The following is a 24,012-nucleotide window of genomic DNA, read 5'->3' as shown; positions in this document are numbered from 1 at the left end:
ACAGATTTAAAAGATTACTTTTGAGACGTATTATAAGGTAATATCTACCTTAAAATATCGCAGTAATGTTTATGTAATAACAAATATTCATAAAGATTTAAGTTGTTTTGAAAAATAACAATTTTCATAAGGATTCGTCATAATAGTTGAATCTAACCTGTAATTACTCTTTAAATATTGTTGATGAAATAAAGTATTTAATCATTAAATATCAGATATATATATATATGTAAAAGTCTGTAAACATCAAGCAAAAAGGTGAAAATATACAATTGGAAACATATTTTATAAAAAATGTCTGCCTTTTTGTTTTATACTTTGTTTTATATTCTAATGTCAGGATGTATCATATATCCACCTACAGAATTTGTATCAGCCGGTCTAACCATAAAAGATATATTTTCGAATTTGTTAGGCAGTGAAAATGAATTTTTTGTGCAATATCACATAAGAAAAAGTGTCATTACGTTACTTATATATTCTATGCTCCCGTTTGGTAAATATATTTATTTTTCTCTTATTCTAAATGTTGTACTGCTTGTTAAAATAAGTTTTTCTTTTAATTAGGTTATGCGTTTGGTTTAATTCTGTTTGGACACATAGACGCTGTCAATGTATTATTAAGTCATGTCAATTTATGGTCAATATTTGTTACTTGTTCTATATTGATACCACTATATACTTTATCTAAAATTTTAATATGGTCAATGAATAATTGGAGTAAGCATCCTATAGCAAAAAATCTTGCAGTTTACTGTAACAGCAATAACAATAATAACAGTATACCATGGACTACAGTAGCTTCTGATATTAATGTAGAATATCAAAGGTTATATATTAAACTAAAGAGATTATTTTTGTAATATATTATTCCTGAAGATAATTCAATCATTAATATTTTATTTTAGAATAGATAAGATAATACTTACTACAAATAGTATAACATGCGTAATAGCTACTGATAATTGGATAATTAAAGTTCTACCTTATACAATAATGGTAGCCCATCAGAGCGATACAGCTTTAATAGTTAACAGAAGTGACACTCATGAAATGTCACCTGTGACAGGAGGAGAAGTTCAGTTTATTAATATTGAGGTATATTTTGTTATTCTAAGTTAGTCTTTACCCTAGGAATTTTTGATTTTTTAATAGGACTTTATCTCTCATTAATTGAAGTTCCATTGATGTGTAGGTAAAACCTACTAGAACAGGATCACAGCCTTTTGACATACGATTAAATGTATTTGATTTTAAAAATCTGCAAGACAAAGTCTCTCGTCCCATCACTATATTACAAAACATTACATTTCATAAAACTTTACTTGATAAATTTATTGATAATTTTAAAGAACATGTACAAGAAAATCCACATTATGGATATGCAGAGGTATGTGTATTTTATTTATTTTTTCACAAATTTAATATTTTATTTGAATAAATAAAACCTAATTATACTATAAAAATGTTTAAAGGAATTAAGTCAATGTATAGGATGTATGCAAGCTTTGTCAAATGTAAAATTACATAAACAATGTAGTAGTGGTATAGGAAGTGGAAATCCTGAAGACTGCATGGTATGTTACTGTCGTCCAATGTGGTGCATAGAATGTATGGCAAAATGGTTAGTATGTGATATATATATATATATATATTAAATGGTTAGTATTGTGATATATATATATATAATGTAGGTATATTATTAAAAATATTTATTATAGGTTTGCATCAAGACAAGATGAAAATGCACCTGAAACATGGTTATCTTCTAAATGTACTTGTCCAGTATGCAGAGCACGATTTTGTATTTTAGATGTATGTCTTATACAGTCAATTTAAATATAAAACTAATATTTTAATACATGATTATATTTTTAAAGTTATCTTCGTTACATAACATATTTTACCTAGTAACAGCAATGAATAATAATAATAATAATAATAATAATAATAATAATAATAATAATAATAATAATAATAATAACTATATTGGAATAAATGGATAGAAAAAGTAAGCAGTAAAACGATATAATGGTTAAATCATATCTTTTATGATTCATTGTGATATGTGATATAAGGAATATTAGTTTTATTTATTAAAGTTTTTATTAAGTCCATATATTGATATCTTAAACATAATATTATATTAGGAAATCAATAATTACATAATCTTATACATTTTAGTAAAATATATAAAATTACTGACAGTAAAAGATACGTTTGATATTTATTAGAAATAATTTGAAATTAAGTATGTCGTATATTATTACATCTTGATTATGATGTTAAAGTGTATGGCTAATAGGGGTGTGCAAGATTCGGCAACTAAAACTTCAGAATGGGTTAGAAAAATTCAAGTATGATCAGTTCGAGAATTGGAGATCAAACTATTAAGCGAGGACGGAAGCGTCTGTTTACTGCCAATCCGATTCGATTTCAAATTGTCGATTTGCCCGAGTCTACCTGAATTTTCCCGACCCATTCTGAATCGGTATTTTGATATTTTTCACACTCCTATTGTCTAATACCATGGAAACATTAGGTATGTCAATATTTATGCAACCATTAATCGAGGAGCAATATTCATAGCCATAAGTTCTTGGAAAAGTAATTTTGCCGCATATGGTAGCCTAATTTGAGAAATTTGTGTTTTGTTTTTACATCCTTTGCATTCAAATGTATTATTCCTCAAATTGGCTATTGCGATTAAACCACAAAAGTTACATATATGTATCCGATATGGATCTGATACTTCGAATAAACGTTCCCTTAGAAATTGTGCAGCTCCATGGGAAATTTGACAATCACGTTCCATTTCACCAAATCGTAAACCTCCATCTCTGAACATTACATATCAACATATGAATATTAATATGAATAAATAGATATGAAGAACAAAAGAAGTATATATAATTTACCTTGCTCTTCCTTCCATAGGTTGTCTAACTAAAATTTGTACAGGTCCCCGAGCTCTACTATGAATTTTATCATCCACCATATGTTTCAAACGTTGATAATAAGTTGGCCCTAAAAAGACTTGGGCATTTATCTTGCGGCCAGTATGACCATTATACATGACTTCATTTCCTCTCAGTTGATAACCATATTCTTGTAAAAGTGTAGAAATTTTCTGTACATTTACAGCGTCGTTAAATGGAGTAGCATCACCAATTTCACCTACAAAAAAATATATTATAATTAACTTATTGAATATACTATTCATTTTATATAATACTTATGTTGATAAGAATAAAAACAAATAAATACCTTTATTAGCAGACACTTTACCCTGTATACACTCAATTAAGTGACCAATAGTCATACGCGATGGGATAGCATGAGGATTAATTATAATGTCTGGCGTGAGACCTTCACATGAAAATGGCATATCTTCTTGTCTGTATTGAATTCCACAAGTACCTTTTTGTCCATGCCGAGAAGCAAATTTATCACCAATTTGTGGAATACGAACGCTGCGTACGCGTATTTTACAAAATTTATATCCTTCACTGTTCAAAGTTAACATTACTTGATCTACTATCCCAGTTTCACTATTACGTAAAAAGGTTGATGCATCTCGTTTTGTAAAACGTTTTGTTGTACTATCTAACTGTAAATATTAATAGGATATGAGAAGATATAAATAAATTTGATTATTATAATTCCTATATGATTACATACCTCATCATCTGCTTCTGGAAGAGTAATAGTTTTACCTATAACTACATCATCTCCTGATACGCGAATTCCAGGAGCAATAATTCCATCATCATCTAATTTATCATAAATAGCATTACGCATCCCTTGACAAGTTTGGCGTGTAGGTTTTTCAAATTGCTCTTCTTGATCTCCAATTCTCTTGGATTCTGAATCTTTATAGGATCTATAGAATACAGATCTAAAGAAACCTCTCTCAACAGCACTAGCATTTAAAATGACACTGTCTTCTTGATTATAACCAGTATAACATAATATAGCAACTATACTGTTAATTCCAGCTGGAAGTTCACGAAATCTAAGGTATTCCATAGATCTGGTAGTCACTAAAGGTTTATGAGGATAATATAGTACATGTGCCAAAGTATCCATTCGAACATGAAAGTTTGTAATATATACTCCCATAGCTTGTTTACCCATAGCACTTTGATAAGTATTTCTTGGACTTTGATTGTGATCAGGGAATGGAATAATAGAGGCACACACTCCCAGAATCATTGCTGGATGAATTTCACAATGTGTATATGTTGTACAATATGCATATTCCTTTTCTTGTCTCAAATCTTCAGGGGACATTGCAATCATAACAGTTTCCTCTTCTAAAGTATCAATATATTCAACAACTCCGCTACCAACTAATTCTTGCCAGCCATCATTATTGTAATCTCTTTCTTTTAACATATCAATATGTCTTTTCTTTAATAGTAAGGTTTGTCCTTCAACAATTAATAAAGGCCTACTGATTCTTCCTGCATCTGTATATATTCTGATTTCACGATCTCTAATATCTCTTATCATAGATACTTCTGATACAATAATGTCCATTTGTCTTCTTAATTTACGTAAAGTAGCCATTAGTTGATCTGGGTCTCTGTGAATACCAACCCAACAACCATTTACAAATATTTTTGTTGCATCAGCTATTGCACTTGGTGCAATTTCTTCTAAATTTTCCATGGACCATTCCTCTAAGAATTCAAGAATTGGTGAAGGTTGAGATCCAACGCTAATGTAAGCCATCAATGCTAAATTTTTTACTAGACCAACTGCAGCACCTTCAGGGGTTTCTGCAGGACATAACATACCCCATAACGTATTATGTAATTGACGCGGCTTGGCCAATTTTCCATCTCTTCCAATTGGAGAATTCACTCTTCTTAAATGTGATAGTGTTGATGCAAATGTTAACCTGTTCAATACTTGTGATACACCAGCTCTAGCTTGATGAGCCTTTTTTTGATCTCCCCAATTTCCTGTAGCAAGTGAGTATCTTAATCCATCAGTAATAATTTTAGTTTTTATGGCAAGTTCAAGGTTAAAATCTTTTCCCCTATCTATGAACTTCTGTGCATACAATCGCACTTCTTTCATTAAATTTTTAAATAACCCTCTAAATAAGAATGCCAATAATGGACCAGCTAGGTCTAATCTTTTATTACCATAATGATCTCGATCGTCTAATTCTCTTCGACCTAAAGAGGCTGATAATAAACGGTGCACCATGTACCCAAGAAAGTAAGCCTTTTTGGTTTCACAAAAATCACTTATGCCAACATGTGGAAGCATCTCCTTTTGTAAAATTTCTCTAGCATATTTAATACGCTTTTCTTTAGTTACTCCAGGTCTTGCACCTCTAGTACCAATAAAATTTAGAGCCACGTTTTGTTCTTGTATTACAAATGCCTCATCTAAGGAAGGTTTTACCATTTCCATCATTTCAGGATCATCAAAATCATATATGATATGTTCTAAAATATCGCGATCAGCTACAAATCCAAGTGCACGGAATACAATCATAATAGGAATTTCTTGTTTAATGTATGGAATAATTGCAATAATACGTTGACCTATAGCAGACTTTTTAATACTAGCTCCACTCTTTGCCATCATATTAATCCACAATGTAGATGTAGGACGTGAACTATGTTCCAGACAAGATCGAATTTCTGATTTATATGCATATTTACCATCTTTCATGCTAAATACATAAACTGTATTTGTTGCCATTTTTTCTTGTGCAATCAGTACTTTCTCTGAACCATTAATAATAAAATAGCCTCCAGGATCTAATGGACATTCATTCAATTCTGTTAAATCACGATCAGATAAACCAGCAAGTAAACAATATTTTGATCTTAACATAATTGGAATTTTTCCTATAAATGTCTTTTGATGTTGAGTTTCAATAGGATCTTCTCCATCTTTTACAATTGTTTTAGTTATATCTACATACAGTGGTGCAGAATATGTCAAATTTCTTAGTCTTGCCTCATTAGGCATCATAGGAGATGGAGCTCCATCTTTTTCCCAATGTGTAGGCTTAGACAAATAAATTTGTTCAAATTTCAATAAGTGTCTAACTGGATTTTCTATTTCGCCCGAAGTATGTTGTGCTTCTGCTTGTAAATCAATTTGTGGTGAGTCTTCAACAATTCTTTGAACTGACATTTCAATAAATTCATCAAAACTGTCAAGTTGTTGTCTCACAAGACCTTTTTCATCAAAATAGGCATTAATAACAATCCAACAGGCTTCCTGCCAAAGTTTTGACGAAATTTCTTCTGCATCTTCATCATCGTATTGATCTAAAAAAAAAAAAAGATATATTTAGTCATAATTTTCAGCAGTTATTAAGATTAATAATTTTATAATTTATATAACATTGAAGCACATAAATTACGAAATGAGAAAAATAATGCACTTTCCTATAAAGAGGTAAAAAATAAAATATGTGTTTGTAGGTTAGGTATAACGTTATATCATAATTTTGAATAAATAATACAAATATTAAAAAAAATTAAATTTCTTATATGATCGATATTTTTACATATTAACATCAGTATAAATTCTTACCATCTTCCAGAGAATACATGTTGTGGTTATGATAATTTTATATAATGTTAACAAATGCGGAGTATTATAAACTTTATACTTGTTCGGTGTTATCCGTGGTGCAATATAAATATTTTTAGACAATAGTAAACCAATCACCAATGTGGCCCCTACTGCAACGTTTTTTATTCCCGGAAATGGTTTCACCCGCTCCCTTTGCGCCAGTTATTGTTTGCTTGGCGTCACGGTCCGTGGCAGGGAGAAAATTTCCCTTCTGTCCGTGGTCCCTATATTCCTATATCCTAGATCCAATAAGACTAGAGACGAGACAGTAAATGTTAACGAAATTTGATTGCTGCGTTTGCTATTGGCTGTCGACTAGTGATAATCGAATGTCACTAGTCGAGTATTTACTGCCTCGTACCGTTGAACCACAGTTACATATACGACTATGCGTTGGACAGACAGTTTCTAGCGATCGCTACATGTAAAGCTACCAATAGAACGTGACTCTGACTTAGTCTATATTCATCGCATACTCGAGTTTACGTATTTCCGCGTAAAGTTAGCATATCGTGTAAATAAAATATTCATTTTATGAAATGTTTATTATATATATACAATCTTTTCGGTGTTTAAATTTATAAGACTCAATTTAATACTATATTAATTTATTAATTTAATATCACAATAATTTAGTAATAATACACACAGCAACAATTAATGTAAGTTTTGAACATTGTGATGAAGATATATTTAGTAGGGAAAATTTGGATCCTGAAAACAGTGTAAAATTTGTCATTTTAAAAAATAAACTTGTATGCTTATTTTGTATAGAATATGAGTTATTACTTTTATCATTTGGATCTTGATTTCCACATTGACGATAACCTAATGTTGCTTTTCGTTTTGTTGGAACATATCCTGGAATATACAAACTAGGTGTGTCTAATCGTCCAGTTGATATAAGTTTATTAAAATCTTGTTCTAAGGTGCTAGCAATTGGACCTAGATATGTAATCATAAAACATTATTATATATATTCAAGAAATTTCTACAAATTGTATATTTTTTTGATTACCCCTAAAATGCATTAAAAACTGAATGCATGCTCCACTATGTAAAATTTTCGTTTTCCTAGTATCTATGGATAACATCCAATCTGGAACACCTATAATTTTTCTTACATCTTCTAGAAATTGTGCCCTATAGTAAAAAAGTTGTAAAGATATTTGTACATGAAATTTATGATAAAATAACATGCCACATGTGTATTTACACTACAAAGCGTGGTGGTTTTCTTATATTTGTATACTTCACAATGTCGTTATCAGGTTCAATGTTAGCACATGCAAATCTGTCAGTCCCAAAATTTTTGTCAAAAATAACAATAGATCTTCCCATTGCAGATACTGTTCCTGCTAATGGAAAATTTGAGTCTGTAAAAACTTGTCTTTGAAGTCCTATATCGATAGGACCCAATCGACCTGATATATCTCCTACATAACATCTAAGTGGTAAATCAGAACCACATTCTTGTCTGTACAGATCATCCTGTGAAATAAAATTACTTTTATGAAAGTAAACAATGGCATGTTAAGACAGAAATTTTATATGGTTCTGATTAATATTACATTTAAAGGATCTGCTAACTGTGTAAAGTAGGGATTCCATATATATCCACCAGCTACACATCTAGTATCCTTTACTTGAACAGCTGCATCTACTCCAACAGGATTTACATATATCGCCCAATTGTGGTTTCTTGTCTACAGTAATATATTTTTATATAATTTCAAATATATTAAATCTCTTTAAATGTTTTTATTAAGCATTTTACATACTCACAATATTACGATCGTGTTTTCCAGGATGTCGTAATTTTATTTCAATTATCGTTTCACTTTGACTACCATCATGGTGAATAAGTTGTGTCTGTAATTATTAGTGTTAAATCATATTTTATATTTTGATATTATTTAAATTTATAATACCATTCTTATATAGCCATATGCAAAACCTTGTGGATGATGAAAAGATGCAATTGCTCTTAATTCTCTAGCCTCAGATGGCGAATATCCCCTTTCTATAGTTGAACATGCCCATCTCAAAGAAAAGAATTGTTAGAGGATATATATATATATATATGTGTGTGTGTCTGCATATAATTTAAATATTAATATAGATACCTTAAATTTTTTTGCTTTTTGTGAATCACTATACTTCGACCTAGTATACTATTTAGTCCAAATAAAGGAAGTATTGTATCATTGAAAGTTTTCATATATCTTTTTCTATTTTCTAAAGTGCCAAACTTTCCACTGAGATCACCCATTTCATACTGATCAGTTGTTCCTTCTCCTGCAGATAACGTGTTACTTACATTGATACCAAATGGATTCCAATGTCCATACAGGGATGTACTTTCACATGGAAATTCTAAATCTTGCTCAATTGGAGTCTAAAATACATAAACTTTCATGAAAATAAATAAAAAATATAAACAAATTTTATTAAATTTCTGTTACCATATGTATGTGATATCCACTCATTTTTCCATCTAGACCATCAAGGTTTAGTTCTATATTTGTGATATCATATTCATTTTGTTGTAAGAATTCTAATTTTCCTCTTAGCGAAATTGTTTCTCCATTTCCAAACCAGTCTCTTGCTACTGCTTTGCGATGGTATGTTTCACTAATTCTATATAGAATAATTGATATTTTAGTTATGTTCATAATAAAATTTATTAGAAATATTTCATATGAAGTCTACAAAATTACATTGAACATGCTAGTCTTTCTCCTCTTGCACGAGGTCCATGGTCATCATATATCACTAAACTTTTACCTAATATACTATGGGGACCTGACAAAGGTAACATTGTATCCGTGAAGAGTCTTCGTGTTAATAGGGTCCCATAAAGCTTTTTGCCAGCAATGTTGATTGTACTATGTCTTGTTAGGTCACCCACACGATATAATGATGCTTCTGACATTGAACAATATTCACTAGGATTTGAATTCCATTCTACCTGGTAAATTTAAGAGTAATATTTTTAGGAGAGAGCAATTGTATTATAAATAGAAAACAAGCATATTAGTGTTATTTTATTAATTACTGTACCTTATAAGGATTATAAGGTTCACCAGCACTTAAACATCTGCCTGTCCAGTTATAATAATCTTTGCCTGGTGGATTATCATGAACCATCCACCTAAATATTTAATATTAAATTAGATGGTATTGACACACACACACACACACACATATAATGGTTTTTTTCTAGCAAAAAATTTGAAAAACGTTATACCTGTGTAATTCTGAATTATTTAAAGCGTTACCATCTGCATGAACTAAATTTTCTATTATAATGGTAGTATCCATTTGAGGGTCATTTTTAGGTTGACGGAAAATTATTTTCCCAACAATGGGATATCTGTATATTACTTGTGCGGTTACCATTGGTATTTGTCCAATATTATCTGGTAAATAAAGATTCAAGGTACCGCAGATCCATGGTACGGTGCTCTTATTATCAGTTTCATTATATCTGAGGAGCAACGTGTAATCGTTTTTAATAAGTAAGGATGAAAATAAAGCGGTAATTATAAAAAGTGAGCGTAAATAAGTACTTATGAAGAACAAGGCTTCTGTGAATTACACTATGTGTTCCTGAGAGTGGAAGGTATGTATCCCAATAAATTCCATTAAGTTTGGCACTCCCTGGCAAGATATCATAATGATACGATCCTTCTTTACGACCTTGAAGTTTCCCAGAAAGATCACCAATAGCATATTGATCTTGAGTTCCAAGCCCTGAGTTTCATAATTATTTAGGTATTGTTGAACGAACAAACTAGGCTAAAGTAACGATTTAACTTGTTTACCTGCTGGTGGTACATCCATTATATTGATATTACTTGGATTATACATTTTCTTAGTTGTTTCGCATACTTTGGCAAAGTTATTCGAAGCTTTTATTGGATCTGGAGGTAGTTCATGAATATTGTATGACTTTATCTTAGTAGCATAGCGTAATCTCGTTCCTAAATCATTGATTGGTGTCAATGATACGTTAACCCATGTTGGATCGAATGGAGTCACTTGAGATAAAGATACATCTCCTTTGATACCGTGAGAATTAATTAAAGTTCTAAATGGTTAAAAAATATAGGAAAAGATAATTTGATAAACATGTATAAATAAAATGGATAAAAGTTTTTCGTAATAATAAGTTTCACTTACTTGGCAAGGATAGGTTTTCTATGATTAATCTTACTGCAATGTAAAATGGAGTCATCATGTTTCGGATGAAATATGACTAAATATAATTGACGATGTGGTCCGAGTAAATCAGTAGAAGGTAGTAGAGACAACTTTGAATCTTTGTATACGGTTTTATATTCGTTACGATGATTTACAGCTACTTTTATCTTGCCTAAACGTGCATCGATATCACCAATCGCTTTGCCATTGCCCGCGTTATCAGGATCAAAGACAGTTTGTAAAATATTGCAACTTGATTTGTCTGAATGATAAACATTAAATAAAAGTAAATCATTGTTTTGCAAATCCGATATATCTTATAAAAAAAGTTGTACCTTTACTGATGTCAAAAATGTCCGTCACATAAATTTTCCAATAATGTTCTGTGTACTTTGTACCTTGCAATTTTTTGTTATTAACATGATACAAATTTACATAAATTATTGTATCGCTAATATTATCACCACCGTGACCACCCAGCCATCGAAACCATACGCTTCCCGCTATAGTTTCGAGAAAACGTGCTTCCGCAAATTTCTCTACATTCTTTTCTAGTACCTAAGAACGTTCGGAGAATTGCAATATTTTCGAAACAAACTTTACATTTTATATCTTAAAAATTACCGTTATCGAAGCACAAATGGTTCTGGATGAATATGTGTCTTGGAATATTAGACCTTTGCCCCATAAACCCATTTCTCCGGTTAAACTTATGCCCGAAATTTCCACTGATCCTGTTTCATTTCCAGGCATATCGAGTGGTCCAACAAGTTCCGTTAAGTCGATAATGCTACATGTTTATAGTAGTGATTTTTAAATAAAACGTGTGACAGCGATATATGGGAAACAAATTTTTCCAAACAAGAAAAACACCTCTCTCCAATATGTTGTCTACTGCATCTATCGTCTATACGTGTGTAATCAACAGGAAACTGAGTAACTGACCAAAGCCATTGTTGGTCTGGATATTGAAGAGTAGTTTGAAGTGAAAATCGAATTCTTACGGACGTTTCTGTGACTTTTTCGAATCGAATTTCTCCGTGAAGACCGCCAGAAGAAATATATGCGGCAAGACGCAGTGACAAGCCAATGGTAACTATAGAGAAATAAACAAATAATTTATTAATTTAAATCAATTAATGATAAATTAGTTTATTTTTCGATTATTCTATTACTGTGGTCATTTATATGTTTTTTTAACAGCATTAAATGCATCTTTTAAAGCTTTAAGAAAGATTTAACGATGATTAACAATATTAAATGCTAAAAATACGTATTTCCTTTTTATATGGACAAGTTTCACTCACCATAATTTAGTAAAAAGATCCACCACATTTTGTTAGGTCATAAGATAACACTTAAAATATGTTTTTTTTAGAGTAATTTAAATCTTAATATTATTTTAACATAAAAATTTGTGATCTAGGCCATACTACGTCAAGCTGTTACCTTACAATGAAAACCAGTCAAGGCAAGGTTGTCTGTACTTTCTTATTTCTCCGAGCAGTTGTGGTGGGAGTGTTGTGTGGTCGTGAATAAGAAAAATGGTACGTAACTTTCTTATCGAGCAAGTATACAAAGTCATAGCGATTTGTATGGATACTTCATAAAAGATTATTATAATATATACATGTTACATTATAATCATGATTAATTAATAAATTTCTGTATGTATAAATTTATTGTATAAAATAAATGAAGCAGAAAAATAATTTTAATTCTATTATTCGTGTAGCTCAGTAGAAAAGCGATAAATATGAATTTTTTCCCAAAAATAAAATAAATATATCTGGAGGATTTTATTATGCATTATATTGTAGTACGTATTAGTAATGTATATCTGGCAATGTCCCAAAATATAATGACATAATATGGACATAATCTCAGTGACATAATTCGGCACATTGAAATAAGAGAAATAAATTCTAGGAACATATTTGTAATACGACTATGTGTCTAAGTAATAGCTCTATTTCCAGTGTATCGGTTGTTCATCAGTCTTCATAGAATGTTTAATCATACGTTGACTCGTCGTTCAAAATTGCTAGATATTTACTGTCAATCTTCTCGAATACATTGGAGTACCTGATCAGAATCTATCGGTGCGTTACAAATTAAAGATTTTGGATATCTTTACAAAATAAAAGTATAGAATTTGGGTATAGATGTGATTAGCTGAGTAATATTTTTGGGTTTAAGCTATCTTCCTCGTTAACTTGTGATGCGTCAATATTTCATTAAATGCTGAATTTGATGGAAGCGAGCGAGCTTCGTTATATGACACTTATAGCGATCTTAAGCCAGGCTCTAATATTAAGTCGAGTCATATAAATAATTAACAATTAATTCTATCATACTACTTTGTTATCGAAAGTACGATAGTGGTAAATAATCTTTTGCACATCAGATATCAATTGTTTTTAATTTCCTTTATGACAATTCAGTTTCATGACAATTGAAATAAACTAAACTCGATAAATATCAAAGATACAGGGTTTATTAACCATTTGAATTCCTGTAATACGTATATAAGAAAGGGGAATAATGAAATATACAGTATACCTTAATGTTTTCTGATCTCAAATATCGGACAGTTATTTTTAGTAACCACGTGCGTTGGTCATCCCGGTGCACAAACCGGAAATTCATGTTACTTCTGAAATGGATAATCCTTAAACATTTTCTCTTACTATCGTATTTCATTTATTATTGTAATTTTTTCTTAGACAATTTTCATCTCACAATTTTTATAACCATCATCGATACATGATAGACATATTTGCTATTATATTGCGCATAATATGAGTTAAATATAACTGCGAGCATACAAATTTTGCAAATATTTAGCAGAACTTTTAAATATTAACACCACAATTTTTAGTTTGCGAGTTACAAATTTTTCAGAAATCATATTTTGTAAGCGTTGTATCGTATGTAATAATCGAATAGATAATAAGAGTTAAATTAGTTTAAACTATGATAATTTCTTTGATTTGTGACGGTGGAATCAGGACAGTCTACTACCGTTTTTGTACGATCGATGACTGCAAAAATGGTAACAGAAGATTTCTTCGATGCTTGATGTATGCAGGGCTAATCAGGGTTACGGAAGGCGCAAGGCCGGGGCACCGTCATAATCACTTTCCGAAGATCCTTGACTCACATTCTCGTTCTGAGAAGTAAATCTTAGCTGCGAAAAAGGGCTGTAAGGTGTTGGTCGTCAGTACAATCCTCGGCAAACTGTTTTAGTCGAAACATCGAAAGGGTTGCTATTTTGAGGCAGCTCGCACTAAATATGGTCAGATAGGCGTTGGCGTTATACCCGGGCAAAGCACCCCTGCTCAAGCACCAGCCATGTAGTGGGGGAGATCCACCAAAGTTACTTAGACAAGTTCACTTCTATGATTCGGACAGTTGGTTCGTTGTGACCATCTCGTACCATCCTCTTACAAAACAACTGTAGCCATGGTAAGTAAGCGCCGAGTACACCATGATACCATCGTGATTTCGGATTCAGGCGATCAGGAAATATGCGAAAAGTTCTGTTCGTTGAATTTCTTCTATATAGTGGGATATATAGAAAGAAACGGAATGCCGAATATCGTACACGTGATTAGTGGTGGAAACATGTTTGACCTGTTGTACGAGGGTAAATTTCGATGAGAGATCGATGAATTAAATAAATTGTGTCTAAATTGTACGCCTGGTGAATGAATTCGTCAAAGTGCAGAACTTGCACCAAACATCGCGTATTTGTGTTAATGAAGTGTAAACAGTGATCTTCGTTAGATTTTTGGCTGTTAGCCATTCCGTACTTGGACCTTATTATTTGCTTGCCATCCTGTGTGTTCAAATTGTTACATGTACTTTTGGATTTTAATAAATCTTTGCGATCTTTTAATCTATGAAATCCCTAATCGGATTCTTAATTTTTGGATTTCTTAATAATTGGAATTTAATGGTGTATCTAAATTAATGGACTTTAGATTTAATTGAATTTTGTTTATGCAAAAATCTGTACTATCAAATTTCATTTAATTTCCATGTGTACTTGTTAGATATATTATAAAAGTAAAAATAAAGATAAAAGTATTACGTAACCAAATAGTAATTCGAGAGGCTGTACGGGATAAACGGTCTATATTTGTCCTGGCTTCTTTTCAACTATACCGTACGTGATAGAAGGATCCTATTTTTAACTCTTATGAGTAACGCCCTCCGAATTTTCTTCGATGTTATCCAAGCTAGCTTACTGCCAGCTAAATATAGTAATAACGATAATTCTTTATTTCCGCATATCTTTCAGCTTTACGATGATTTCCAGTCAATTAATTATTAGATAATAATTGGCAAGATATTTATTTATTTATCACTTAGTTTCTGTTCTTTGCAAGCAATTTATATTAAATATTTTACCAAACCCACTCTTTTGCTTGTTTCATATTTTAAATAAATTGAAATATTCATTTTTACGAAAATAATACGATGAAAAGGACTTTTCTACGATTTATTGCAGACTAGGCGCTTTTAAATTCGACGTTTCGTTTATAATAATTAAATATTGGAGAATACTTAACTTTTTGGTAAAATGAGTATTTTAACACTCGAGGAATCGTGAGTTACACTTGTACAGACGCTAAATGGTGCGGTAGAGTAAGCGGAAGTTTGGCTGAAATTTTTATATTTTTATATTCTCGTTTCGTTTCAATAAAAATTACGTCGGATTATTGTAGGCGGATAAAGAGAAGAAGAAGAAGACGAAAAAGAAGGAAGAGGCAGCGCCTGCTCCTGCACCAGAACCAGAACCAGCACCTGCACCAGCAGAAGAAAAGCCACCAACTCCTACCGGTACCCCTAAAGAATCTGGTTCGACTAGAGCAAGTAGTCGGGGCAGCCGCAAAGCTAAACGCACTGGATCCAGCGTGTTTTCTATGTTTACTCAGAAACAAGTTGCCGAATTTAAAGAGGTACGTTCAAATGCCGTTTCAACGATATACGAGTAATTATCCAAAAATTTGCCATCGTACAGCGAACTATACAGTGAAACTCCATTATCAAATGCTTGCTGCATCAGTTACCGCAGTTTCTGCGAAGAGAAACGAGATATCTCGCTGTATATCGTTCTATGGTAAAGATAAATGAAACGTATTATTTAATAAGTTGGTCGTAACGTTGATTGAATCATTTTCGAATAAATAAAATTAAAATTAAAGTGTTGAAGAGTATGAGTTGCAATTATTATTTGGATGTACTTATGTGTATTTCATTTTGTTCCACCAGGCATTCCAGCTTATGGATCATGATAAGGATGGTGTAATTGGGAAGAACGACCTTCGTGCCACTTTTGACAATGTCGGTCGTTTGGTTACCGATAAAGAACTTGATGATATGCTAGGTGAAGCCCCTGGTCCTATCAACTTTACCCAGTTACTCAACTTGTTCGCAACTCGCATGTCGGGATCAGGTATCAACATATAAATTTACCAGATGATACGATTAGTCCCTCTTTGCCAGTTTATATATGTATATTAAATTAATCGCAATTTCTTCTATTTCAGGTTCCGACGACGATGAAACCGTAATTGCTGCGTTCAGTACCTTCGACGTAAACGGAAAGATTGATGGTGAAAGGTAAGCGATAAGACCTATTGGTATTGTAAGATTATTTATTTCTCAGAAAAAAAGGATAGAGAAAGGAGTAGAAAATTAAAAAATCCCATGAAATATATCGAAATATCTCGGAAAAGAAGTTGAGCAGCTTTCTAAAATTATGAAAATTATTCGTTTTCCTTTCGTCATAGATTGAGGCACGCTTTGATGACATATGGTGACAAATTCACCGCGAAGGAGGTCAATGATGCTTATGATAATATGTACATTGATGACAAGGGATTTATCGATACGCAAAGCCTTATCGCAATGTTAACTGGTGCGGGAGACGAAGAGGAGGAGTAACTTTAAGTGATCTTCAGCATTAAAAATGTCTGTTAAAAAAACTCTGTTCATTGAAAACAAAGTCTCGTATTAGCGTTAGGTCTGTTTTATCCATTTCCAAGTGACGAAATTTGATTGAAAAGCGAACACGAATTATTTACTTTTCATTGTTTCTTGACGATATAGCTTTTCAGAGGAAATTCTTTTAAAGATGCAAGTTTCAAAGATCGTGAGAAATAGCAGATTAGGTTCTTGGAAGTGGAAACAGCCCTTCTGCCGAAAAACGAGGCTTTGACTCTCCATATTATTGTTCATATAATAAAATTACTTTAAAACTTTACAATGATCTTCCTAATTTTGATCCGTCACAAATATCAACAGCAGGAATAGGTAAAAATAATAGAAATTTGCAATACCATTTGTTTGTTAAACATTATAAATCTTCTTCTTCCAAAGTTTTTCAAAGATTTTAAACAATTTTAAACGAAAAGCGATTTTATATAACTCATCGAATTAGAGAATAATTCTAAGATCTATATACCAAGTATTATTGCGTTCTTTGCATTTTGTATACTTGTAAAAAGAATAAAATGATGTTTATTAGTAACATATATTGAATAAGATGTAATTATTCATAACTCTGCACATAAAAATATGTCATATTAAATTGTAAATTTTGTTTAATATTGTCTAAATATTATAATTCCGCCAGATGAAATTGTGAGTTGTGCAACGTCGTGATTTGGTCTAAAATTAATCTTTTTATTTCAAAGAAGATAATGGTTTTGTTCGTGCGATGTTTTTCTGCTTTAAGTTTGGCACTGTATCAAATTACATACGTGCCGATGACAATATAGCGAACTAAATTTAACTTATAAACACGTTCACAATTATATCGAATACAAGGAATGGAATCTATCGTTGTATAATTCGCAATGAATAATCTATTGTAGTACTATTGTTCAATTTGAAATTCGAAGATTATAGAGAGTTTTGGGGATTCGAAAATTTCCGCGGTTTATTAAAATTATTCATACTTGTTCTTTCTATTTAACTTTATTACTATCTTGTTACAAATCTTCTGGACGCATTATAATTTACGTATTTTATGTAATCAAATTTCTTCTAACCATTTATTTTAATATTTTATAGATTTCATAGATTTGTGATAATAACATTTTTAAATCAAAAGGAATAAATTTTTCGCTTTGAACATTACTTAAACGTGTACGCCTATAAAATGAAAACTGGAGAAATTATTCTATGTATCCACGGTTCGCTGTTTTAGTATAGTGAAATATGACATTGCGGAGCTCATAATCTGTGACACGAAGGAAATATGCTGTTATTAATTAATATAGAAAACGACGAGAATCATTAATAAATACCTTGGTGAAAGTTTCCAGGGATATAGGAAAGAAGCCACAAGCGGTGAGATAACAGGCTCGTCTCGACCTCATAAGTACGAGTTGCAAATCCTTTCGTGCCATTTCTCCAAACTTGTCCATTGGTAAAAATATCCATGGTGTAGCATACGCAGCATTAGCAGTGTTCATGCTTTCTTGTACTAGGGCATTACAACTGTACGTGAAGATCCATAGCTGACATATGTTAGTCGTTAAGAAAGATACGAGAGAAATGCGCCATGAAAGTGACAGCTTCACCTGTGTATCGTGATGCATTACGAGCGTAAATTTTACAGTAACAACGACGAGATATTTAATTTGTTCAAATCGAATATCTCGTTTTAAACAAGAAGCATAAACCAGTAACGTTGAATTTGTAATATACTAACCAGAAGCGCTTGATATCCGACGAAACAAATCAATATGCTAAACGTTAACACTTGTCCGAGTATAATTACTGTAAATATCTCTTCGAGCGTGGTACAGAATCCAATGAGAGCTTGATGCTGTTGAATACATTTTTTAAATATGGCGTAAAATTCACCCGAAGAATCCAGGTTTGTATCTTGATCAAATTTAACTTTGTCTTTCAGGCTTAACACATTGGCTATTCTGTATTGTAATATGCGAAACTGACTAGCTACATGTAAGCACATAATGCAAAATATATTGTCGACGCAAAGATAACATACGCCAACCTGATACAAAGTCAAAGCCTGTACGCACGTAATAATTACAATATTATTTACAAATACATGAAATCGCCTAAGACTTTTATGTAAAACAGAAATAATATTGTACCTGTATCAAGTACGTCATTTCATAATATGGCGAGACATTCAATGGTAGGTCCAAGTACATATGGAATATAGGTACCCTATCTGACTCGTTCTTCCCGATATTTGCTAAAATTAGATTGTCGATGAATTAACTTTTTTCTTAGAAACAAACCCATTTAAATCAGAAAATTGATAGACTGACATATTAGTGGCCTGAAGATGTAACTAAAGATAGTAGATTGAGAGAGAAATGAGAAGACGCAGACGAAGTAGATGCACATTCGTTTCGCATCTGCTAGGACCGATTTTTCATATTGATTGTAGTTGAAATGCCAGAAATTCTTCTGCATATACATGACTAAATAAAGAAACTTTTTCTTATGTATAAATATAATTAACAATTTAAATAGATCCATGAATAGTCCCAAACTATTGCACGCGATATAAGTGCTGACCTGAAACATTAAAATTAAGAAAGTTACGAGCATTATGTAAAACTCTCGATATACTTACGCTAAAATCTCCCCAAGAGAAATAAAGACCCCTCAATTGCATCCACATATTAAAGATAATTGCGAGAACAGTATACGTCACTAAGGCATTTCTGAACCATTTCTCAACGAGGTTAGTGCTTAACCACAAGCCGACGATCTTTAGATAGAAAACTGCTACACTGAAAGAAACGTCTTTATGATATTTCAAGCTCATATTGGATTTCAAACGATCAGATACACCGATTCGGAATTTATAGGGGAGTCGGTCTATTAATTATCGAAAAGTTTCGAAAGCAATTGCATCGATATATCGTGCCTTTGATCTCCCAATCGTCCTCTATCCTCATTCGTACGCCTTATATTTTGCGTAATGCATGCGATCAACCAGTTATGCATGATTTAAAACTCACAATGGGGCTGAGTGGTGGGTGGCAGTTGGATGTGGCGACGAGGAAGTAGAAGATTAATATATGTATGCAGTCTGATGAAGAACGTTGACTTCTTGTGTGTTGTTTTAAGAATAGAAGATTTGATTTTGAAAGAGTTCATTAATTTGGTGATAGTGAAAAATCTGTGAATATTTTTATTGCTAATTGAGGAATACGAATGCGTATACAAACACATATGGGTTAATAGATAATTGATACTCTTATTTATTCATTGAAAATTCACGTGTAATGTACAGCAACGAATTGCTGTATATACTTACGTCTATACACTATGTACACCGTTATAGAATTAACATGTATTATGGAATAGCTTCTATACGTTTTAGCAACGTAAAGTACGATGCTGCAATACTTAAAACCTGTATCGTGCTAGATGCGTTTGCCTACGAATGTCAAAGATAATATAAGTCTACCTATCTAAGAACCAACATACGTATATATGCGCTATTATAATATATTTTATTATCTTTTTAAATCTATCGAGCAACTTATTTGTCTTATTTAGTTCTATATATTTAATAGTTAACGTTGGCATACTATTATACGTAGTACATATACATAATACGCAGTACACGAACAGGATTGATGAATTATGCATGATTCCTGGATTAAGAGACCCTCTGTGAAATCGAACCACTGTCAACAGCTGTGCTGCTTTGGGAAAGGGAAACTTTGCATGTTAAACGTAGCATGTAAGACAAGGTAGTTGTAATTTTCATCAAATTTTTAGGAAGGCAGGGAATAAGATCTATAGCGAAAGAACAGTGATCTTTTGATACATTAGAAACGCAGCGTACCAATTGAGAAGGGAGAAAATGAAGATAACGGATCGACTTGTGCTGTGATCTCTGTGATACGACCAATTTTAAATTCAATTACTTTGTCGATTAACGAGATAAATTCCTTACATTTCGTACACTTTAATACAATAGTATACTGTTAAAATGAAATGAATTTTCAGTTAAGAACTTGTTTCGTTTTCTTTTTCTTTATATTGTGACGCAACTGTAAGATATCACGATATAACTATAGGTATTCTTATCATGTGCAAGAAAAACATTTAATATGTTTTGATACGGTCAGGTCATGTACATGTAATATATCTAATGGAAGCTGATAGGTAATATCTGATATTTGATTAATTTTTATTGTTACAGAATTCCAGTTCTTTTCAATCAATTTAATTTATAATTTATAGGGACGAACACTGATCTCTATACAAGGCTATGTACGACACTATTTACACTATGTATGATTAACACTGTCACGATTAACATATGTCACGGAGTCTCACGCTGTCTCAGCAGTGTAAAATATGATGCGGCTGTACTTAGTACCTGCAAAAGATGAAATGCACGAGTGATTTTAGTTTCACGATATTTTTCATAGAAAATGAAGCATGTGCGATGTATTCAAGAAATTCAATCGTGTTTTAATGTTTAAAGCTTGGACGTTGCGGCCATATGTATACCGATAGATATAAGTTTCCAGTCTTACAGTGTTACTTACGCTAGTGTATGTTTCTAGAGATACAACGAAGAAACCTTTGCCTGTTAAGCAACAAGGTATGTGCGATCGCAGGATAATCAGAGTCAAATCTTTTCGCATCATTCTCCCGCTTGTGGACATTGGCAATACTAGCCAAGGTCCTTTGTACGCTGCAGTGGCTATGCTTCCACTTTCTCGTATGATACAGTCACAGCTGTAAGTGAACATCAACAATTGGCATAGGCATGCCAATATGTGACAAATGAAAATCACGCGTATCGAGGTAGATGCGTCTGCCTGTAAAAAGATATTATAATACATTCGTACATTATTGTAATAACGTTATTCACTATTGTTAAAACATAAACATAAGTAATAATGATAACTGTAAATGACGCTGATAGTACTACTACTACTGACTACTGATAGTAGTAGAAGTATTGTAGGTAGTAATAATATTAGAAATTCAAAACTCATTACCTCGGATTTTTGTATTGATCGCAGAAATCTTCTATCTAAAAGATATAAATGCATATAAAAATTAGTCATTCGTATTAACGCGCTATACTAACCATAAGCACTTGATATCCATCGAGGCAAATTAACAAGCTGAACATCAATACTTGCTCCAGAATAATCAAACTAAATACTTCCTCTAATTTCCCGCAATACGCAATAAGCGCCTGATGTTGCCGTATATATTTTTTGAAAATGCTATAACATTCATTCGCAAGGCACGATGATCCCGTATTTAATATTTTATCTCCACTTTGTTTCACTTTGTCCATTAAATCTGGCATGTTCGCGATTCTATATTGCAATACTCGAAATTGACCAGCCACGTGTAAATTCATGATGCATAAGAAGTTATCGAAACAAAAGTAACTTATTCCAATATGATATAAAGATAAAACCTATGAGTTTCAATCAAAGTAATATTATTCAATACGATGGGAACTTTTTAGAGTTAAGATTATACAATAATACAATATATCGATAATATGACAATACCTGTAGAACGAATATTATTTCATAGTATGGTGTTACGGTGAGTGGCAAGTCAATCCACATGTTGAATGGAAGTACCCTGTCTGATTCGTTTCTTCCAATATTTGCTGAAACAGATGTTTAAGTAACTTGTTTCTTAATATACATATACATATACGCATATATGCGTATAATAACGGTAAAATATTCAGTAACTTTGTACGAGGCAAAACGTGTACAATAACGTAAATTTTTATTTAACGTAATCATACAAACACTTCGTATTTTAATAAGAATAAGGGTTTTCAAATTAGATTATATTTTTATCCGTTTTGATTAGTCGACTTACCAACAAGTGGGTTAATAATGTAAGAGGCAACAGTGGCCAGAGTGAAAAGTGTAAAGAAACAAATGAAAAATGTACATTTTCGTTTACAACTGATTACAATTTTTCTTTCGTAATCGTTGTAATTTCCATGCAAAAATTTTCGTTGCAGGTAAAATATTAAACGAAAAAAATCTTCTTTATGCGCAAGCAAAACGAGTATCTTGATAAACGGCATCGTTAACGACAATATATTGCATGCAGCGAAAAGGCAGGCCTATGAAAAGTCGACGTAAGATGTTAGAAATAGGATTGCTTAAAGACAGAAGTGCCTATTATTTCTAGCGAGTATATTTGTTTGCTACAATAAATAATGCATGCATTTACTACAGTAACGTAATCACGAAAGTTTTCAGATTACACTGTATTTATATTATATAATGCAATTTAAATGTACTTACAGCAATACACAATTTATTTATATAAAAGAAATGATATTAATTTATTATCGATAGACTTACACTAAAATCGCCCCACGAGTAATACATATCCGTGGTTTGCAACCACATGGCGAAGATGATCGCGACCAACGTGTAACCCACCGTAATATCCCTAATGCGTTGCTCGGATCGTTCGGTCGCCATCCATAATCCCACGAGCTTCATAAAAATCGACGTCAATCTAACAGATATATCGTCAGTCTTGATAAAACTCATCGTATTCCTAATAACCGGCTGCTATTGTACGTTCGAATATTGAACTCGTGCATTCGTACACACTTTGCATTGATTGTTCCAATGTATCGGAGACGATCAATCGCTTTGATCTAGCCGCGTCTTTATTAAGCGATTGCTCGCTTCATATTTATTTCATATTACCATCCATAGCCGATAATTTAGTAGAATGATAATAGAACAAAGAAAAATAGGAAGAGAAGAGAAGAAGAAGAAAGGGAGTAAAAGATATTGATGATACACGAGGCGAATAATGTATGGATTGGACTGATGCGTTATGCATGATTACGAGAACCGTTCGGCATACAGCTGCGTCGCTTTATAAAAGGAAAATTTAACAATAGCTTAGTAAATTATAGCATGCAATTTAAGAAAATTGCAATTTACTTTGACTTTGTCGAAAGGTGGAGGATATAGCGAAAGGAGAATAACTCTTTTGTGAGTTGAAGTTACATTAGTAATAGATTGGTCTGTGATGTGATAAAATGAATTGAAAAATGATTTTTCTTGTATTTCTGGATACTTTGCAAATAAATGAAATTTTACGATCACATTACAAGGTATTTAGTAATTGTAATTGTCTGAGATTCTGTACATG

The 24,012-nt window shown here is 32.0% G+C and overlaps 6 protein-coding genes and 1 long non-coding RNA gene across 9 annotated transcripts; 3 read left to right on the top strand and 4 right to left on the bottom strand.

The window, feature by feature from the left end:
• Window positions 1-140: 140 nt before the first annotated feature.
• On the top strand, window positions 141-1,859 carry LOC100651583 (E3 ubiquitin-protein ligase TM129). Its single transcript, XM_048412624.1, has 6 exons — window positions 141-496; window positions 568-829; window positions 909-1,098; window positions 1,196-1,390; window positions 1,476-1,624; window positions 1,722-1,859. Exons 1-6 carry the CDS (start codon window positions 295-297, stop codon window positions 1,837-1,839), a joined length of 1,116 nt encoding a protein of 371 aa, XP_048268581.1. The 5' UTR covers window positions 141-294; the 3' UTR covers window positions 1,840-1,859.
• A 349-nt stretch (window positions 1,860-2,208) lies between these two features.
• On the bottom strand, window positions 2,209-6,838 carry LOC100642622 (DNA-directed RNA polymerase II subunit RPB2). Its single transcript, XM_003401429.4, has 5 exons — window positions 6,571-6,838; window positions 3,682-6,302; window positions 3,268-3,610; window positions 2,919-3,177; window positions 2,209-2,840 (listed from the first exon to the last, which is right to left on the bottom strand). The coding sequence occupies exons 1-5, from the start codon at window positions 6,587-6,589 to the stop codon at window positions 2,555-2,557; spliced, it is 3,528 nt and encodes a 1,175-aa protein (XP_003401477.1). The 5' UTR covers window positions 6,590-6,838; the 3' UTR covers window positions 2,209-2,554.
• Window positions 6,839-7,203: 365 nt separating this feature from the next.
• Window positions 7,204-13,983, bottom strand: LOC100643910. Of its 3 annotated transcripts, XM_012316961.2 has the most exons (19): window positions 12,126-12,381; window positions 11,692-11,914; window positions 11,443-11,608; window positions 11,154-11,376; window positions 10,798-11,080; window positions 10,440-10,705; window positions 10,185-10,368; window positions 9,863-10,102; window positions 9,676-9,766; window positions 9,333-9,583; window positions 9,078-9,252; window positions 8,739-9,010; window positions 8,544-8,655; window positions 8,398-8,484; window positions 8,184-8,318; window positions 7,829-8,103; window positions 7,631-7,755; window positions 7,402-7,557; window positions 7,204-7,326 (listed from the first exon to the last, which is right to left on the bottom strand). In XM_012316961.2, exons 1-19 carry the CDS (start codon window positions 12,151-12,153, stop codon window positions 7,235-7,237), a joined length of 3,384 nt encoding a protein of 1,127 aa, XP_012172351.1. In that variant the 5' UTR covers window positions 12,154-12,381; the 3' UTR covers window positions 7,204-7,234. The 3 variants fall into 3 exon arrangements, with proteins under 3 accessions (XP_012172351.1, XP_012172349.1, XP_048268941.1); XM_012316959.3 differs by having other exon boundaries at window positions 7,204-7,557; XM_048412984.1 differs by lacking the exon at window positions 12,126-12,381 and adding an exon at window positions 13,843-13,983 and having other exon boundaries at window positions 7,204-7,557; window positions 11,443-11,914.
• LOC105666544 lies at window positions 7,387-11,131 on the top strand. The gene is made up of 3 exons (XR_001099368.3): window positions 7,387-7,491; window positions 7,959-8,323; window positions 9,954-11,131. It is a non-coding gene; the product is annotated as an uncharacterized LOC105666544 (long non-coding RNA).
• A 164-nt stretch (window positions 13,984-14,147) lies between the features above and the next one.
• Window positions 14,148-17,092, top strand: LOC100642903 (myosin regulatory light chain 2). Its single transcript, XM_012316962.3, has 5 exons — window positions 14,148-14,286; window positions 15,552-15,785; window positions 16,099-16,282; window positions 16,377-16,449; window positions 16,620-17,092. The coding sequence occupies exons 1-5, from the start codon at window positions 14,284-14,286 to the stop codon at window positions 16,771-16,773; spliced, it is 648 nt and encodes a 215-aa protein (XP_012172352.1). The 5' UTR covers window positions 14,148-14,283; the 3' UTR covers window positions 16,774-17,092.
• Window positions 17,093-17,792: 700 nt separating this feature from the next.
• LOC100646043 (odorant receptor 13a) lies at window positions 17,793-19,785 on the bottom strand. Its single transcript, XM_003401455.4, has 6 exons — window positions 19,451-19,785; window positions 19,140-19,392; window positions 18,960-19,063; window positions 18,548-18,874; window positions 18,141-18,416; window positions 17,793-18,073 (listed from the first exon to the last, which is right to left on the bottom strand). The coding sequence occupies exons 1-6, from the start codon at window positions 19,643-19,645 to the stop codon at window positions 18,014-18,016; spliced, it is 1,215 nt and encodes a 404-aa protein (XP_003401503.3). The 5' UTR covers window positions 19,646-19,785; the 3' UTR covers window positions 17,793-18,013.
• A 1,221-nt stretch (window positions 19,786-21,006) lies between these two features.
• LOC125386478 (odorant receptor 13a-like) lies at window positions 21,007-23,931 on the bottom strand. The gene is made up of 6 exons (XM_048412992.1): window positions 23,202-23,931; window positions 22,705-22,957; window positions 22,380-22,483; window positions 21,941-22,282; window positions 21,390-21,665; window positions 21,007-21,217 (listed from the first exon to the last, which is right to left on the bottom strand). Exons 1-6 carry the CDS (start codon window positions 23,394-23,396, stop codon window positions 21,161-21,163), a joined length of 1,227 nt encoding a protein of 408 aa, XP_048268949.1. The 5' UTR covers window positions 23,397-23,931; the 3' UTR covers window positions 21,007-21,160.
• Window positions 23,932-24,012: the final 81 nt, after the last annotated feature.

The sequence above is a fragment of the Bombus terrestris genome, chromosome 15 (assembly GCF_910591885.1).
Source record: "Bombus terrestris chromosome 15, iyBomTerr1.2, whole genome shotgun sequence".
NCBI lineage: Eukaryota > Metazoa > Arthropoda > Insecta > Hymenoptera > Apidae > Bombus > Bombus terrestris.
The sequence above is the reverse complement of the archived record's forward strand: the minus strand, read 5'-3'. Positions and strand labels throughout refer to the sequence as shown.